Source organism: Mizuhopecten yessoensis, unplaced genomic scaffold (assembly GCF_002113885.1).
Source record: "Mizuhopecten yessoensis strain PY_sf001 unplaced genomic scaffold, ASM211388v2 scaffold6307, whole genome shotgun sequence".
Taxonomy (NCBI): Eukaryota; Metazoa; Mollusca; class Bivalvia; order Pectinida; family Pectinidae; genus Mizuhopecten; species Mizuhopecten yessoensis.
Genome location: NW_018406484.1, coordinates 141,299 through 161,181, shown reverse-complemented (window position 1 = coordinate 161,181; position 19,883 = coordinate 141,299). Strand labels below are relative to the sequence as shown.

General features: G+C 36.9%; 1 protein-coding gene across 1 annotated transcript in view; it reads right to left on the bottom strand.

The window, feature by feature from the left end:
- Window positions 1-19,883, bottom strand: part of LOC110451944 (lon protease homolog, mitochondrial-like) — a 56,483-nt gene that overhangs the window by 14,533 nt on the left and 22,067 nt on the right. The window contains exons 14-21 of the mRNA XM_021500177.1: window positions 18,052-18,107; window positions 17,434-17,521; window positions 16,858-16,980; window positions 16,346-16,462; window positions 7,519-7,659; window positions 7,160-7,325; window positions 6,141-6,364; window positions 4,397-4,561 (exon numbers count right to left, since the gene is read on the bottom strand). Of these exons, the coding sequence (XP_021355852.1) occupies window positions 4,397-4,561; window positions 6,141-6,364; window positions 7,160-7,325; window positions 7,519-7,659; window positions 16,346-16,462; window positions 16,858-16,980; window positions 17,434-17,521; window positions 18,052-18,107 (1,080 nt within the window). The remainder of the gene's footprint in view (window positions 1-4,396; window positions 4,562-6,140; window positions 6,365-7,159; window positions 7,326-7,518; window positions 7,660-16,345; window positions 16,463-16,857; window positions 16,981-17,433; window positions 17,522-18,051; window positions 18,108-19,883) is intronic.

Sequence of the window (19,883 nt, the reverse complement as noted above, 5' to 3'; positions counted from 1 at the left end):
ACCCTTTTTGGCCCCGCCCCTCAGGCCCCTGGGGGCTTAGGACTAAACCGGCAACTATTTTTGTTGACCTTTGTCCATGGAAGGTCCCTGTAAAATTTCATTGAAATTGGTTGAGGGGTTTTGGAGAAGAAGTCGAAAATGTAAATTGTTTACGGACGCACGACGGACGACGGACAAAAGGCGATCGCAATAGGTCACTTGAGACTTTGTCTCCGGTGACCTAAAAATCAAAATTTTGACCAATCAGAGGCTGTTGTGGCAATGTTGGATGATTAATTGAATAACAAAAAGTCATTTGCACATCGCCTTCCATTCTCAAACATGCATATATATTTTCGTTATTTCTGCCCAAAAAGTTTTTCGAGAAGAGTTACAGGATCCCCATCCCTGGAAACAAGTGGAAGAAATATGACACTGAGCAATAACTGTCCCAAAACTAACTTGCAGTAGAATGATAATGTTTATCAGACATTCCCAAGTTTTTGTAGTATCAAACGTGGTAATAAAGTGAAGTACATGTAAGTTTGAAATCATTAAGATCATAGAATCTTAAGAAGTTTGCCATTAATTCATCAATACAATTATACTCAAAATATGGAGAAGAAACTGTACTGTAAGTCCCTGAGGAGCCATAATTCCAAAATCACAGTCCATTAAAAGTTGTTATTCAACTTGTCTGCACTTTCAAAGTTATTAACCTTCTCATAAAGTTTGAATTTGTCCATTGATAGTTACTCAAGATATTGCATGTTGCAAATCCATAAAGGGTCATAACTCTAACAATCATGGTCGGTCAATAGTGGTTATCTAATTATCTTAGCTGCTATGGTAATTAACATATAAAGTTTAATCCACTTATAATTCTTATCAAGTTAATCCATTTATAATCACTCAAGATATTGAGTGGATATTGCATGTTGACCAAATCAATAAAGGGTCATACCTCTAACAATCATGGTCAGTCAATAGTGGTTATCTAATTATCTAAGCCGCTATGATAATTAACTTATAAAGTTTAATCCACTTATAATTCTTATCAAGTTAATCCATTTATAATCACTCAAGATATTGAGTGGATATTGCATGTTGACCAAATCCATAAAGGGTCATACCTCTAACAATCATGGTCGGTCAATAGTGGTTATCTAATTATCTAAGCCGCTATGATAATTAACTTATAAAGTTTAATCTACTTAAAATTCTTATCAAGTTAATACATTTATAATCACTCAAGATATTGAGTGGATATTGCATGTTGACCAAATCCATAAAGGGTCATACCTCTAACAATCATGGTCGGTCAATAGTGGTTATCTAATTATCTAAGTCGCTATGGTAATTAACCTATAAAGTTTAATCCACTCATAGACCTTATAAAATTAATCCATTCATAATTACTCAAGATAATTAGGGAATTCTGCGCCCCTGGCTGCCAACATGAAAATATAAAACATTCGATCTTTGATGAACATACTAAATGTTCAGAGCTGGCATCTTGTCTAAGGGAACAGATGCATTTATTAAATAAGCAGAGAGTACCTAGGAACACATCCTGCATGATGCAATATTTTTTGGTTAGCAGTAAATTCAAATTTTGAATTGTATACCACCTACTGAAAGATTAAAAGATTTTGATTAGTAACATATTGATTTTATCTTACGTGAAAACTGGCTATATATCATTCAAGAAAATGAAAAGTATTTTTTTTCCTTTGAAGGATTTCGTAAACTTGATTGCACAGAGGCATGAAATATAGATTATATTTGAGAAACTGCCTCACCACTCACAGCTTTTATCAGAAAAATTGATTCAAAGAATTTCCTGTCAAAACTGCAAACATGTTTATACGAACACAAAACCTATTCCAGTCTCCTGCTGGTTCAAACCTAGACACATCAAGTAAATCCCTAAAAAGGAAATCACTCCGAGATAAAAAGACCTGTTACCATGCACAAACTATTGATCCTCTAAAATTAGACTTTTGATGTGAAAACCAATTTATTAACATGTATGATAAGGAGTTAGAGGCCTTGACTTCCTGCCAGGAGAATACTAGAACGAAACCTTAAGTTAACTCTGCAAAATAACATGAATGTCTCTTTTAATTTTCTCCTAGAAAGAGTAAAATATGGAAATCAATACAGTCTATGGCATTAGTTGACGAAGAAGTGAAAAGGGAAGTATTTTAAATAGTTTTCGATAAATTCACGGAGTGCGACTGTGATGTTACTAATACAGCTGGATCGCCTATCATGGCCAAAAGAATTCTAGATATATAGGAAGGGAGAAGTAGATATTCTTATTTTCTGCCATAACAGGAAGGTGTCAGTCTATCCCACCCTACCTGAAATGTTTAAATGCTTAATATCGATTTTCATAGGAAAATATAACATTGACAGATAACTTTCAATTTGTTTTTCTGTTTCTTTTCAGCTGTCAAAACCTGGAAGTGACCACATTCAAAGGTTTCTACAAAGGACAATGTTTCGTATTCTGTAACCTACTTTGTTTGTGACTACAGTGAAACAGTCACCTTCTTCAATTATTTCATTGAAATACAAAGCCAACGTTTGATGAACTTACTGTATAAATTCAACAACAAGCCCACATTCGGTTTATAGCCCACCCATACAGTAACAAACCATGTGGCCTTTGACCTACTGACCTGAAAACCAACCTGAAGCACCCCTACCTCATACAACACCTGCTAACCAAATACAAAGAATGACAGTTAAAATCTAGAAACCTGTATTCTATTTAGAACAAAAGTCATGTGACCTTTGACCTAATAAGAACAAAAGCAATCCATAGAATCTCCCCTCCTTGTCAGCAACTCATGTACCAAATATTGGTATGAAAGCTTCAAAAGAAGGAAACTAAAGCATGACAGACGGACGGACTGACGGTTGGACGGACGACCAGACAGACAAATGGACAGCACAGAAATAGCAAGTCTCCAAACACTAACACATGGGGAGACATCAATCTATTCACAGTACCTGTCAAAAATGTGTTTGTGTTGAATTAAAAAAAAAAATGGAAAAAAATGAAATACTGACAGTTAAGTATCAGTCAATTTACTCTAAATAAGTTTTGAAATATGATAATTTATCCTAAGAAAGTTCGACATCTAGTCTAGAACTGTTTCAAACAATGTTCTGGCCAGCTCATTCTGTTGGTAGAAGGTCCACCTAGTGTTTAGATGATATCAAGTTCAAATTTCAATCAGGCAAGTTTTTGTTCTCTTTTCTATTATACACTAAATGGAAATAAACCGTTACTATTATTAACTCACTTTTGGCTTGGTTTTAAGAAACCACATATTCTGTTGTCTTCAACCATGAATTACGTTCCACCTTATACATAGCAGTAGCAATTACCAGAAAACGAGTTGGAATCGTCGATGTCATATCTGGCAACGAAGACAGCTATAATGAGGACACCTATTATCAGGGTCGGGTCATTCTCTAAAGCTATTATCCACGGCTGTGTCATCCCGTAGGATATAGGTAGTGATAACGACTTGTTCAACCAGATCACGTCCTACTTAGTCCAATATGAATATAAAGGGGTCTTTGTACTGACAGCGGATCACTGAAGTGATCCGAAAAGAGGAATTTTTATGGATATATCATCCTTCATCCTCATCTCCGAACAGCTTCATGACAAATTAGGCCAATCATGTCTGGAGTCTGGTCTACTTAAAACATTGACAGGGGCAAATACTGATCACTAATGTCAACAACTGAACAGGGGCAATGACTATCACGTTCAGGCATGACAGACACGTTGTGACCTAAGGATAAAACCTCATAGCAACCACAGAATTTGTGTGATGGAATATGTGATCAGTCGGTCAAGTATTGATTCTTATTTTTAACTTTTTTTTACTCTTCCTTTTCTTATGGACAGTTTAATGGATGTGACAAGGTTAAAAAATGTGGTGTCAATATGAAAATGTGATCTCAAGATAAAAAGGTAAAATCCAGATTAAAATGTGGAATCAAGGTTAAAATGTAGAATCAAAGATAAAATTAAAACAACAAGGAAAAAATGAAGATTCAAAGCCAATACTCTACTTCTCTCAGCTTCGACACTATATCATCAAGTTTCCCTGATAGATCAAATCTCCTGCTTTTGTCAACTCCCTCCCCAGTTTTTAGCTGTTAAATACATGCCATTCACCCAAACCTCCCTCATCCTACAAGATGATGCTCAGATGTAATACCAGATAATAATTTCATCAATATTTTGAAATCTAGATACCATTTTTTTAGTACAAAAAAGTCTCAGTAATATCATTGTCGTAGACAAGTTTATATCTGGTATTACATGTATCAACGGATTGGTCCAGCCAATAGTGTATTCCCAGTTTAATATAGCTATAAGACTTACCGCTATTGTCTTTTCCTTAATGCCTCCCACGGGTAAGACTTTCCCAGTCAAGGAGATCTCTCCTGTCATGGCCAGGTTATGTCTGACTGGTTTTCCCTGAGCCAGCGACAGCAGTGCAGTCACAATGGTACATCCTGCACTGGGACCATCCTTGGGTACTGCACCCTGTACCAAACGCAACATGTAATCATGCAATAAACCACGCTTTATACCACTTGTAACCATTAACCACAGTTTACAAAGCTTGTGACCATTAAATGAAACATGGTTTAAGTAACTTGTAACCATTAAATTAACCATGGTTTATGTATCTTGAAGCAATTAAATTAAGCATGGTTTATGTATCTTGAAGCCATTAGATTAGTCATGGTTTATGTAACTTAAAACCATAAATCAACAAAAGTTATTAAATTGTAACTTGAAGCCATTAAATTAACAATAGTCATCAAATTGTAGCTTGAAGCCATTAAATTAACAATAGTAATTAAATTGTAACTTGAAGTCATTAAATTAACAATAGTCATTTAATGAACTTGTAATTGTTTAATTAAACTTGCATTTGTTTGGTTCATGCCATTTGTAACCATTATATAAAATATGAATTTTGGAACTTGGAACCATAAATGAATCATTGGTTTTTGTAACTTGAAGCCATAAAATTAACTTGCAACTGTTTAAATAAAAGTGCATTTTTTGGTTAATGTCATTTTTAACCATTAAATAAACCATGGTTTGTACAGCTTAATCATCCATTCTACATGAATGCAATATTAAGTATGTCTCAATATGAATTATTCAGATGTCAAGATATTTACATGCATACATGTATATATTAAACAGCTGCTATGCAAGACACCTTTCAAACAAAATCATTAACAAAATGATAGTTTTTGCCTTGACAAATGAAAAGTCAAAGTTCACATTTAATTACATTTAATTGAATTCTAACTAATGTCATAATATTTTTACAAAATCTCACAAGGGACATTTGTTGCAAAGGCATGGGAATGATTTAAAAACGTTGTATGCATAAATCTGAAGAAGTGGTAAGATGTTGGACACTTAAAGTCCCCTTCATTGTACATATTACCAGTCATACAACAGGTAAACCTCCTAGGCATCAAGTCCCCTTCATTGTACATATTACCAGTCATACATCAGGTAAATCTCCTGGGCATCAAGTCCCCTTCATTGTACATATTAACAGTCATACATCAGGTAAACCTCCTGGGCATCAAGTCCCCTTCATTGTACATATTACCAGTCATACATCAGGTAAACCTCCTGGGCATCAAGTCCCCTTCATTGTACATATTAACAGTCATACATCAGGTAAAACTCCTAGGCATCAAGTTGTTTATTGTTAGGAACAAACACCCACACAAATGTTGATTCCATTATAATCTCCCATTCAGTTTGTAAGAAACAACCTTGGGGCAGAAAATATCCATAAACTGTGATAATTTAGATATACAGTCAGATATATAAACACCTACGCAGTATATACCCAAGCTATTGCATCAATTCATAAAACATTTCCTTATAAACATGATTATCTCTATCACAAAGGCAAGAACCAAATATCCTTTATCGATTAGGTCATGATTAACTAAACGGAAATGATTTCTGGTAATTAGACTTTGAACAGGTGTTTCCGATACTTACCTCAGGTATATACAATTTGCACAGGTGTACCATGCACTCACTGGTAAAATAGACATTAAGAAATGTACCATACACTTACCTCGGGTAAATGCAGGTGGACTAGACCTTTTTGAAGGAAGTCATTGCCAGAGAGCTCAGAAACCATAAAAGCCTTGGCGAAGGTGTAGGCCAGTTGTATGCTCTCCTTCATGACCTTGCCTAGGTTACCAGTCACCTCTATGCTGCCAACCTCAGGCTTGTCACCACTAATAGGGCTGTCAAGCGGCCTCTTCAGCACCGTCTCAATAAACAGAGTTGACCCTCCTGAAATAGAAACAGTCATTTCAAACACAAGTCTATTACAAGCTACTAAGTTTTCAAAATACTTGTTCAACGCCCTTAGTAAGTTATCTAAAGTAATGACATACATGTGCCTAGACAAACCTATTTCTTGTTCAGTCATGTACCCTGTAGTGTGTGGGTTGCTGTAGTGGCACCTACAAGTTACTCCAGAACACAGTGTATGATCTGTACTCAATGGCCAAACAATCTGACATGGGAAGTTACAGAATTCATTGTCTGTGCTGTTATTTCACAAACATATGAATTAAGTGGAAAGCAAGACTAGGTAAAGTCAGAGAAATCATTTTGTTCAGAAAAACAATTTGATCGACAGCGGTCACGGACAGTGATAGCCTGTTACAGAGTTTGTTGACTACAAGTCCTGTTGTATAAAAGATCCTTTCTGATGGTACGGACGTGGCCGGGATTGACAAATACTTTTATTTTGTGCTTAAATGGCAGAGGAGGGAGTTTTGATGAGTTTTCCTTCCATCAAACCAGTTTGCATCAGGATCAGCCTTTTCGCAAAAATACAATTGTGCAAGTTATGACTCCTCGCGCTCCTTGTGATAGTTTCCAGTGAATATTCGATAAGAATTACCAGTACGGGTAATGTAAATATGTTTGGAATATTACATTTGCCATACATGGACTGCTTTTGCTGTTGTTATTCATTACTTGTACAACAACCTGACAAATTTACCGGTTAAGGGGTCGGAAGATTTTTCGAGTAACTCGTTACTAAAATTGGACCAGCTTGACAAGCCTAAAACTTACCCATCGCTGTCCACGCTAGGCCTGTAACAACTCCCGGGGGGTTGAATTCATACATTCTGTCTGAGGTGAATAGTGGTTTGCCAGCATAGTCCTTCAACGAGTCTGTGTCAACTTCTAGGTGTTCAGTGGACTCTGTGATAATCTTTAGGGCAGCTTTTCTGTATATCTACACATAGATAAAACCTGGGTGATTTCTCTTTATAAGATGTCAGGATATACTTTAAACTGTTTCAGCACGTCATATAAAACAATATAACTTGAGGAAACACAAAAATTTCAATCAAATAGAAAAAGTCTAAAGTGATTTATCACAATAACATTTTAAATACAGCATGGGTAAGATAAACTATGAAAGATACCTTCTCTATCTGCTTTTGAAGGTTTCGAACACCGCTTTCCCTACAGTAAGACTTTATCAGTGTTGTCATTGCATCGTCGGTGATGTTGACTTTTTCTTTGGTCACTCCCGTCTGTTTCTGGGTCTGTGGTACCAAGTATTTCTGTAGGACAAACATTCACATAGTTCTGAGAGTAAACATTGTACATTAAAGCATGTCTTACAAGTCTGAAGCATACCAATCATCGGCAGTACATCATTGTCAGAGTGATGGAAGAATACAATCTCAGGACATCGTCTTCATAAAATTTGAAAACATCCTTTCAATAGCCTCCAGCATTTTGGAATGATCACTCGTCATTTTTTATTTATAGCTTTAAGCTTTTTAATGCATTGCAAATTCTTACGTCATTCACTAGCTATTAGTGACTGCATTTGGATTTGTAACCTTCTCCAAAAATACAAGTCAAGTAAATTGTTACATTTATACAAAATATTCTAAAATAAATCAGGAAAATTTTCTCTATTGTTTAGAATTCCTGTTGTGCCTCAAATGGATTGGTCCCATTTACAGGACATGACTTTGTGTTTAGTTAAATGTTGTCTGCACCAAACAAAACATGTAACAAACATTCTAAGGTTACACAGGTCTCAGACAAGCTTATTGCATCATTGCAATGTATTCATATCGATCATTTCTGTGATGGTATGGCCAATCACAGCATTGCAATGTATTCAGGCCAATCACAGCATTGCAATGTACTCATATCAAACATTTGTGTGATGGTATGCATGGCCAATCACAGCATTGCAATGTATCCAGGCCAATCACAGCATTACAATGTATCCAGGTCAATCACAGCATCTTAATGTATTCAGGCAAATCACAGCATTGCAATGTATTCAGGCCAATCACAGCATTGCAATGTATTCATATCAAACATTTCTGTGATGGTATGGCCAATCACAGCATTGCTTCATATTGTATCTATCTATATAAAACCTTTTTGTGATGGTATGGCTAATCACAGCATTACAATTTATCTATATCAAACATTTCTGTCACAGTATGGTCACTGAAGTATTACAATGTATTTATATCAAACATTTATGTGATTCAGATTGTTCCACCAATCAAAGCCATTTGTTTAGTAAAAAGATAGTGACAGGAAATTCTTTCTTGTCTAGTGATATGTTTTAAGTCTATTCCACCTACGAATTGATATTTTAAACTTGTTCCTCAGCCTTTAATTGTGAGTGTAATAGTGCATCATCCATATCTCCTATCAATACTGCCTCCTATGATTTAGATACATTTGTTTATTATCAAGTGAAGGAGACAATCTGTGGGGCTCCACTGACTTGTCAATTTCAATATCATAATGCCACTTATGTCATCATATGCATTGTTAAAGTGACGTCCACGAAGCACTAGAATTATGTTTATCATATTTATCCTAAACCTGTCTTAATGACATATTATAGAATGTGTCCCTACTTTGGAGGTTAGCCAGAATCTATCATGTCTGTGTGATAGACAGAGAAATTTCAACCCGAGGTTAAGATTTTTTAAGTTTAGCATGAGGATTAGCCGAGTGCTGAACGGTCAAATATCTTTCCCCAAGGGTAGAGACTTTTCTGTCTGTGTCATATACAGGACTGATTGATGATTTTTCTCCCACGCTATTGTATACATGTACTACAATAAAACTAAATGTTAACAGTGCACTCAATTCACCACCCCATCATCACATGAAATGTGTGACAAAATTGTATGACATTATCCTGATTTTTCCGCATAAAGTGATGATGCCATGGCGACGTTTTCAAAATAAAAGCGATTGTTAGCTGTCTTTACCTAGGTGGGTAAAGACAGATATATATTTTCCCTAGCAAAAGCTGAAGTGTGGGTGAAAAAAATGCTTTCACCCTCTTGTGGGCAAGACAGGCTAACCTAAACCATCAGTAAATAAAAATAAAATAGTCAAACCATCACCAAGCCTCTTGCTGGACAGTTTGAGTGTCTTGCCCCTCTGGTTGAGATTTGCACATCTTGCCCGAGGGAGTAAAAGGTCTAGAAGGAATATCCATCCATAAGGCACCTGATGGGTTCCATATACGTTCCTATCAACAATCATGTGTTGGGTGCAATGTGATAAACCCACATAGCATATTTCTATGAGTCACAAGAGCATGTCCCCAATTTGATACAAGTAGACTTTAATACATATGACCAATTTTTATTTTCTGCTATTGTGTTGAAAATGAAGTAGATACTATTCCCGTCATCAGAATGACATTAACACAAGATCCAGCCAGTCTCCTGCCACCCACAAAATCAATGATAGAATATATTGTTAAGCACCTTACCGATTTATATGTTTTTTTTATAGAAGGACGACAAAGAAATATCATATTTTCGACACAAAGAGAAGGTGCTTAGCATACATTTAACATAAGACTCCCACATAGCAGGAGAAATGCCTGGAGACCTAACTCTATCGCTGTTTGTCGTTGGCCAGCCACGACGCTCACTCCTGACTACATGTAGTCACCACCCACACACTTCTCCCTGAATCTCCACTGACAGAGAGTGTCTCCACAAGTCCACAATTGATTAGAAACTGGAATCTTGGACTTTTCGCATAAACCCCAACCATTATTTGATATGACTGCCTAATTAGTCTAGGGGCACTGGAACAAACATAGCACTTACTTTGTTTAGCATTGCCTATTTGGACTAGAGGTACTGGAATAAACATAGTACTTATTTTGTTTAGCATTGCCTGTTTGGACTAGAGGTACTTGAACAAACATAGCACTTTCTTTGTTTAGCATTGCCTATTTAGACTAGAGGTACTGGAATAAACATAGTACTTATTTTGCTTAGCACTGCCTATTTGGACTAGAGGTACTGGAACAAACATAGCACTTAGTTTGTTTAGCATTGCCTATTTGGACTAGAGGTACTGGAATAAACATAGTACTTATTTTGTTTAGCATTGCCTATTTGGACTAGAGGTACTTGAACAAACATAGCACTTACTTTGTTTAGCATTGCCTATTTGGACTATGGGTACGGGAAGAAACATAGCACTTACTTTTTTTAGTATTGCCTTTTTGGTCTAGGGGCACTGGAACAAACATAGCACTTAGTTTGTTTAGCATTGCCTATTTGGACTATGGGTACTGGAGCAAACATAGCACTTACTGTGTTTAGCATTGCCTATTTTGACAACGGGTACTGGAATAAACATAGCACTTACTTTTTTTAGTATTGCCTTTTTGGTCTAGGGGCACTGGAACAAACATAGCACTTACTTTGTTTAGCATTGCCTTTTTGGACTAGGGGCACTGGAACAAACATAGCACTTACTTTGTTTAGCATTGCCTATTTGGACTAGAGGTACTGGAATAAACATAGTACTTATTTTGTTTAGCATTGCCTATTTGGACAACGGGTACTGGAATAAACATAGCACTTACTTTGTTTAGCAATGCCTGTTTGGACTATGGGTACTGGAACAAACATAGCATTTACTTTGTTTAGCATTGCCTATTTGGACAACGGGTACTGGAATAAACATAGCACTTACTTTGTTTAACATTGCCTATTTGGACTAGAGGTACTGGAATAAACATAGTACTTATTTTGTTTAGCATTGCCTATTTGGACTAGAGGTACTGGAACAAACATAGCACTTACTTTGTTTAGCATTGCCTATTTTGACTGAGGTACTGGAACAAACATAGCACTTACTTTGTTTAGCATTGCCTAATTAATCTACGGGTACTGGAACAAACATAGCACTTACTTTGTTTAGCATTGCCTATTTGGACTAGAGGTACTAGAACAAACATAGCACTTACTTTGTTTAGCATTGCCTATTTGGACTAGAAGTACTTGAAAAGCACATAGCACTTAACTCCAGGCGTTGAAGACAAGCTAGAGTGGATACTTCAGACTCGCTTCAGTCATCATCGTTTTTGGATACTGAACTATTGCATTTACTGTCATATATGCCCTAAGCTCTGTTTTACATATGATTTGCTATATAAAAGCTTACACCCAACAGCCTAACTTTATCCAAATTAAATTTATAACAAAAAACTCATTTTCTTGGTAAAATCGATGTTAAAAAATTTGCTTCTAAAAATAAATATGTGCTGAACATAACATGAAAGTAGTTTGTAGAAAGTGTGAAATTCTACCAAAATCACCCTCATGTTTTCTGATAGCATTGTGAAGGATGAGGTATTGATTACTGCTGGAGTGTTCCACAGTTTGTACCTCAGTGGGCAGGCAAGTGTGGGAGTAAGCAGCTCGTCAGGGGAAACAGAGACAGACACGGCCTATAATACCAGCATACAATAAAATGTGTTCTATTGGGGACCCTGCAGCTGTAATTACAAACTGGTAAACACAACATCCCTCAACCAAAAACAATGTCTTCAACATTTGCATTAAATCTCTCCTGACTTTGTTCCTCTATATGGAGGTGGTCTTAATTGACAGGTCGGTATTTAAGGCAGGAAGCCATTATACACACGAAGTTTTTATTTTGATGTTGAATTCTGTATCAGCAGAACTGCAAGACATTTTGAAGACTGCTATTTATTATTTCAAATGAAGTGATGAACAAATCTAGAAATATTTTCAGCCATACAGACTTTTTATCAACTCTGCCTGGTGAAACTGATGAAAACATTATTTGAGTGACTAGCATTGGCTGCCAGCAGACACTGTAATTGCTTTGAGGCCAAAAATAAATACAACCAGTCAGTTTGCCAAATATAGACATTTTATTGAACCAGTTGCATTGCTAGCAGCTATAGTATTTGACCGAGTACTGAGTGTCTGACCATATTGTTGAATTTTTGGTCTTCTTTTTTCCAATGGTGTTTACAGACAAACAAGTGCTAGTGGCACACTAGGGACATTAATCCTGGTGACATTAATGTGTTTGTCTCTTCATATCCAGAGCATAGGGACGGCATCTTTTCCATTTTATAAACTAGGAACTAATTCCTGTGAGAAAAGGTCAACCACAATTCTGTATCTTCAAGCCAATCAGTTTCATATCTAGTTATAGGGTGGGGATCTCATTTGTTTCCATTTTAAGAACAGAGTCTCAGTCTCAAGGAGGAAGGGCAGACCTCAGGCTAATTATGTTTGGGTCTTTATGCCAGGCAATAATATATATGATCACAGGTTGGGGATCTCAACCATTTCAATTCTATGACCCGGGGACTAAGTCCCCATGGGAGGTGTTGTACACTGAGGCAAACCCTGGTAGTCTCATTGTATTTCTGCAAGCTAAGCAAATGTATATATTGAAATGGGGTGGGAATCCTAATTGTTTCCATGTTATGACCCAGACCTATGACCCTGGAGGCAATAAAGATAGCCTAGATGTATATTTTCATCCCTTAATATTCAATTTGTATATATATGAGGTAATATAATGGGTTTCTCAAGCATTTTGAATAAGGCAGATGTACAATCATTTTTTTTTACTGGGGCCCAATTCTTCCAGCTCCAAGAGTCAAATCAGCTTCCTTTAATACAAAATATGATCATGTTGCCTTTGTGATATTTCAAATCAAATACGGTTACATTCCATGCAGCTGTTTAGGAGTAGTAGCTTGCAGTAAAAATGTCCTAGATTCCCATTTAAGCTCACCCCTCTTGCCCTTAGGATTCCACACCCTTTATTTTTAAATTAAACACTGAGTGACCTGTTCACCCTATTTGGCCCTGCACACCCTCCATTTTTACAAAATAGAGTCGTTATGATCCAACAATGCTTCAGACAAAAATTTAGTCAAAATATCTTCTGCAAAGTTGAAGACTGCATTCAAGACTAGTAGACTTCGAGGAAAAGTTGGCAACAGATAATGGCTGCATTATGAATGCTGCACCACAGCATAAGCTGACTTGGTGCTTTGAACTAGGTGAGCTTAAAACAGCCATACAGGCCCTCCTCCTTTTCATACAATTGATATTTCAAACAAAATAGTTTCTTCATAATAATTCCCAGGCAGCAGTGATGACACGCATTGGTGATCAGGACAACCCAAAGTACATTTAATAGGATATATTTTACCTGGACAGCTGACATTACAATCTTAAAGGGTGTGTGGGCATAAAAAGTTAAAACCTGTCAATATTAGTGATTATTTATCAGATTCTGGTCAGAATATCAGCTGCTGAAGCTCGGAAGAAATGTGGTTATTTAAGGTCAGCGAAGCCAAGGACAGTCATCTCTTCTAGTGTACTGGTACTGAGTGTCAGAGTGAACATTACTAATACTTTATGTAGTGTGAAAGTAAATACAAGCTGATGAGTACACCTAAATATGTAACAGGGGCAGAAAAATGCACGACCAGATCAGGGTTTGTACCCGGGCATTCCAAACTCTTATGACGGACGCTCTACCAACGATCGAGCCAGCCCAGTTTTGCTACATTCCTCCCTCCTTCGCCCCCTAAGATACAAGTATTTACAACCCAGGTTCTAGTATTCTCGTGCCAAGCATTCACCAAACTATGTAAACAAGGGTTGGTCACAGGCACGCAATAAAAAAGGAGTGGAAAATAAACTGACAGACGGGGGTTTGAACCCAGGACACTAGGAACTCTAGACAGATGCTCTACCAATTTAACAATCTGGTCGCCGATGATCAACCCAGTCCAGTTCCTCTTTAAATAATTTGTTGTATATATGACAGACAACATAATAGTTGCTGATCTCTCCATCAGTTCACTGTAAGGTTTTCTTCTGTTGAATTGACAGAAGGATACAAGACTATTTCAACTATCAAATGGGGTTTTCAGGGGTCGACACTAACACTAGTCCGCTAGTCCTAGACTAGTAGATTTCATCAAGGACTAGTGAATCACCTTACCTAACTGGTCCTTTGGACTTGTGAAAAATATGAATATGAAATAAGAATACTCCTTTTTAAAATTTAGAAAACTCCTTAAAATAAGATATATTGCATGAAAACAGTCCAAGTTTTCCTAAAACTTCACCATATTTCTATGGCAGTGGTTATTTTAAGTCCCAGGGACTGTCCCCTACTTTTGATGTTTCGTGCTGTAAATGGCGATGTTTCCTTATCAGGAAATCACGGACTAGTTACATTGACGAAGGACTAGTATATAACCTATTCAACTAGTCCTGTTGTCTGTCAAGCAAAAACAAGTTAGTGTCTAAACCTCGGTTTTATCATGCAGGTACCGTTATATCATAACAGGACTAATTTCTCAATAAGGGGGTAGTATAAGAGTATGAAAATATGGATATCATCAAATGGTCGATACATATATCAGTAGTAGATTGGTTAGGTTTTATTGGGTTTTGTGTTCTAAGAACAGCTAAGGTCATTAATTAAGGACCTGCCTCCATGTGTGTTGTATAAGTGTGCATGTGTGTATGTGTGTGCCAGAGATGGTATGTTGGTGTATTTGCCTCCTTGTGATAGAACAGATCTTATGCCAACTTAGATCTCTACCCCACTGAATACAATGCCAAAGGCAGCCGGGACAGTATTCCACCCAGTGATATTATAATCACACCAGGTTAACCTTTTGCTATGATGACCTTAAATACTGAACGTTTAACAAGAAATAACACTATCATTTATAAGGCCTTTGGCATATCCTGGCCCGAGGACAAAAGCCATTGGTTTCCTCACTTGGGCAAATGTTCAACACTAAGGCCGAAAGTTAGGTATTGCCAAGCAAGGCACTTTGAAACGAAACGAATGTTTGGAAGTAGAACGAAAATAGATAGGACCCAAATATTGCCATGTTTACAGCAGACTTTCTTTGGTAATCTTTTGTCCCCAACCTGAGAGCACAAAGTAAATCCTCAATTCTGCAAGGGTTCTCACGTTAGTTGGCTCTTACAACTGGTTAAGTGGGTAACAGATGGTGAATTCTTTTCTCAATCTCCGACCTGTAGGGGTGCAGTAATAAATATATGATAACAATATTACCAACACTTTATTAGAACACCTTCAAAATATTCAATGGAGTCAGCTACACTGAATGAGAAAATTGAAAACATGCTGTAAATCTACAAGTGTTATTCCCTCATCTTGCCTTTCTATTTTATTTTATTTTCATTTTGTATGCAACAGATCATTTTTGTTCAAGTCTTCTGCTAGGGAACCTGGGTCTGGTTTACTAGTCTAACGCTAGGGTACCTGGGTCTGGTTTACTAGTCTTACGCTAGGGAACCTGGGTCTGGCTTACTAGTGAAATTCTCCCTAGCAGAGTCAGTAGGAAGCAGCTAGGCAAGAATTTGTCCTCAGTTTTCCAGAAGTCATAGCGATTCATGTAAAAGTATCACTGAGTATATTTGTCAATACAGTGGAACCCGCTTATTATGATATGCTATTTGCCAGAGAAAAATATCATAATAACCGATCAAGCTGTTTTCGATCGTTTTTATGTTGTCTGAACCGGAAGTGAGATGCCTTATATTAATAAGACATAGACTGATGTGGAGACATGGAAAAACATAAATACAAACTGATAAAGTAATAATTGAAATAATTTGTTCATTGCTTAGTTGAAGAAGGAAAAAATCGGTACATGGGAAAAATATTATATATATCATAATAACCGATATCATAATAAGTGGGTTCCACTGTATTACCCTGGTCCCTACGCAGGCACCAATGTAACAGAGGTCATTTTTTTTTCAAGGCCTCCGCTAGGAGTCAAACCTTGGACCTCTGGTTTACTAGTCTTACTCTCTACCTAATGAGCTAAAGAAAAATTCTCCAGAGAGACACATATAACATCAAGACCAAGTATCAAATGAGATCAAATGTTACCTGTGCGATGGCCAGTTTTTCTTCTGCCACATAACCGGAGACATCTATCATCTCCATCCGGTCTTTGAGTGGCTCAGGAATCGTGTCTGTCACATTGCCCGTGCAGATAAACAAAACCTGTAATACAGGGAAGGAAAGAATTACCGGGTCATACACCAGACAGACTATTGATGATGTACAAAATCTGTAATACAGGGAAGGCAAGAATTACCGGGTCATACACCAGACAGACTATCGATAATGTACAAAATCTGATGGAATATGAGCCCAGCTTGAATATGACAGATATCCATACTAACTGTGATCTAATTATTAATATGAAGGCCGCAGAAGTGTTTCCGACTTCTTCTGCAGCAGTTCTAAAGTTGTTTAAAGGAAAAGTTAACCGACGACGACGGACGAAACAATATGTATCAGACAGGAGTTGGGCCCCCTACCCTTACTCTGAAACAGTCCCTATAACAACATCAATGGCCAGGATCAGCAACTTCATTATTTAATGTTGTACCTACCTTGGACATGTCCACTGTAACATCTAGGTAGTGATCTAGGAAGTTAGCATTCTGTTCTGGGTCCAGCAGTTCTAGTAAGGCAGAGGATGGGTCACCCTGCCAACTCCTACCCAACTTATCCACCTACAAAAAACAATCAAATAGCAAAACCACAACCACCTAAGAATAGTTGTAGAGTTCAATGATGACAGCTATAGGACTCATAGAAATAAAATAACTGAACTGAACAAATGTACAGCTCTACCAATGAAATGACCCAAGCAATTCAAAGAACACTGTATTCAACCCACTACGATAACCAATAACCTTGCCAGAATTATCTGTATTTACACTGTTGTATTCCTCTTTTCTACAGAGACAAGTGGTTAAAATATTTTTTAAGTTTTTTGAATCATATATGTAATATCATTTATATATATTCAAAATCATACATAATCATATTGTTCTCTAATAAAAGACTGGTGAAACTGTCAAATTTGAGTTGTATATCTATATTAATTATTTTTTAACCAGATAGTCATACAAAATGTATATAAAAGCAGATCATTAATCCAGCTAGTGTTATAAGCACATTACCTCATCAATAAGCACCAAGGGGTTTTCTGTCTTAGTCGTTTTCAGACATTGTATCATCTTTCCAGGCATGGCTCCAACATAGGTCCTCCTGTAATCACAAAGAAGTGCGTCTTATAATTCTTCCCTTAGATAAAAACTCCATGTACCACTCTAGACAAGTGGTCTTTTATAGGAAAAGTTGACATACATATGCTATGCCAATTGCCATGGCATGGCACGGTAGTCTAGTGGTACACGTAGGACACTCGGCTCGTGACCGAAGGATTGCGGGTTCGAGTCACGGCACTGTGTTGTATCTTTGAGCAAGTCACTTTACTCTGCTTGTTCCAGTCTACTCAGCTGTAAATGAGTATGTTGTTGGGCAGTGCTAGAATTGTAGAATGCTAGCAGTGAGCGCCGAAATGGCAGCACTGGCTGTTTGCTCCCCAGGGAGTTGAGAAACATGTTGGCTGGTTGCAAGGGCCCTACAACCACGGATAATAACTTGTGAACCGCTTTGAGACGACCTACGAATTAGGTTGTGATAAAGCGGTATATAAGAACCTCAAATCATTATTATTATTATTATTATAAGCCAGACGGTGGTGTGAGCTAGAAAGATCAATTTTTAGTTCTTACCTGTGACCTTTAATTTCAGCCACATCTGTCATTCCTCCAACACTGAATCTAAAATACTGTAAAACAAAAACACAAATAGTACAGTGTTATTCAGAAAAAAAGGGAAGATTCACAGATCCCTTAATATTATTCTTCCCAATCAAACAGCAATTGACCCACAGAATGAGTTTTTCTAACACAAATTACCTGAAGTAAAACAAAACTACTTATCTTTCTCTTAATTCCTATACATTCACTTGAGGTGTTTAGACCTCTCCCACACCACCCATCCAATAGTCAGTGTTAAACCTCACTTTTATAACATGGGGAACAGCATACCCCTAGTCTAAACACTTTGGAAATATTTCATATCTAGTTGGGCCATAATTACCTGCAAAATTTGAAACATCACGTCTTTTTCATAATACATGTATAAGGTTATGTTTAACAAACAAGAAATAGTAAGTAATCAATTAAACTGGTTTAAAAAAAAATTGTAGTGTGATAATGAGAGTAGGTTTGTTGGGATCATGCCGTTCTTCAATACATGAATGGAGCCTTGAAACAATGGCATGATGTCCCAGACTTCCTGTTCCAGAGTATAATAACGATATAATCACAGACCACTGACATCGTACTCAATACCTGGGGCTAGTACACAGACCACTGACATCGTACTCAATACCTGGGGCTAGTACACAGACCACTGACATCATACTCAATACCTGGGGCTGGTACACAGACCACTGACATCATACTCAATATCTGGGGCTAGTACACAGACCACTAACATCGTACTCAATACCTGGGTCTAGTACACAGACTACTGACACCGTACTCAATACCTGGGGCTAGTACACAGACCACTGACATCATACTCAATACCTGGGTCTAGTACACAGACCACTGACACCGTACTCAATACCTGGGGCTAGTACACAGACCACTGACATCATACTCAATACCTGGAGTTAATACTCGTTTTGTTTCTGTTTGCCAAATAATCAAATCATACACACTATCACCATTATCCAATAGCATTATAGACCTTTATTTTATCCAGGTATTGCATTTATATTTCAACCCGATTCAAAATACCTGCACTTGTAAAATTAATCAAGTGTCTAGACCAACAAGGTAAAACAGAAAATGTCTAGACTAACAAGGTTAAACACCAAGAGTCTTGACTTCAAAGGTTAAACAATAACAAAGTTCAACTGAAACTAAAACCTAATTTTGCTGTAATAATTAAACAACATTTAAAAACATAATGGTTAAACAACAAGGAACAAGACTGTATATTTAAAGGCTTCAACAAACTTAAATACATATAACTGAAATTAACTTTGATATTATGCTATGTTGGATGAACAAAAAAAGTCTGTTTGGGTGACACCAGTTCCCAGTACTTCATCAGGAGGAAGTTTTGGTTGTGTTACTGGTCATCTCAGATTTCTGTTCCAGGATTTAATTACAATGTAGCAAACATAATACTGACACCATACTCAATAACTGGAGGTACTTGCTGGTTTTCTTAAGAAATAGACTAATATTATAGTGTTAATTTAACACGCTAACTTAATTAAGGAAGTCTCTATCATTTAAAATATCTTCTGTATTATATTCTTAAATTGCGTGTACAGATTTTAGAGTCCACTAAGGTCATTAAAACATGCACTATGAACTTACTTATTTCTAACTCTGCTACCTCTGAATTGATGCATGAAGGGTGAGCTAAAAATCCTAAAAGAACACCACTTAGACTTGAGAAAATATTTTCTGGAAAAGGGTGGCTAGAATTATATTTAATAAAAGTCCAACTTATTTTTTAACATACCTCAACACCACATTAG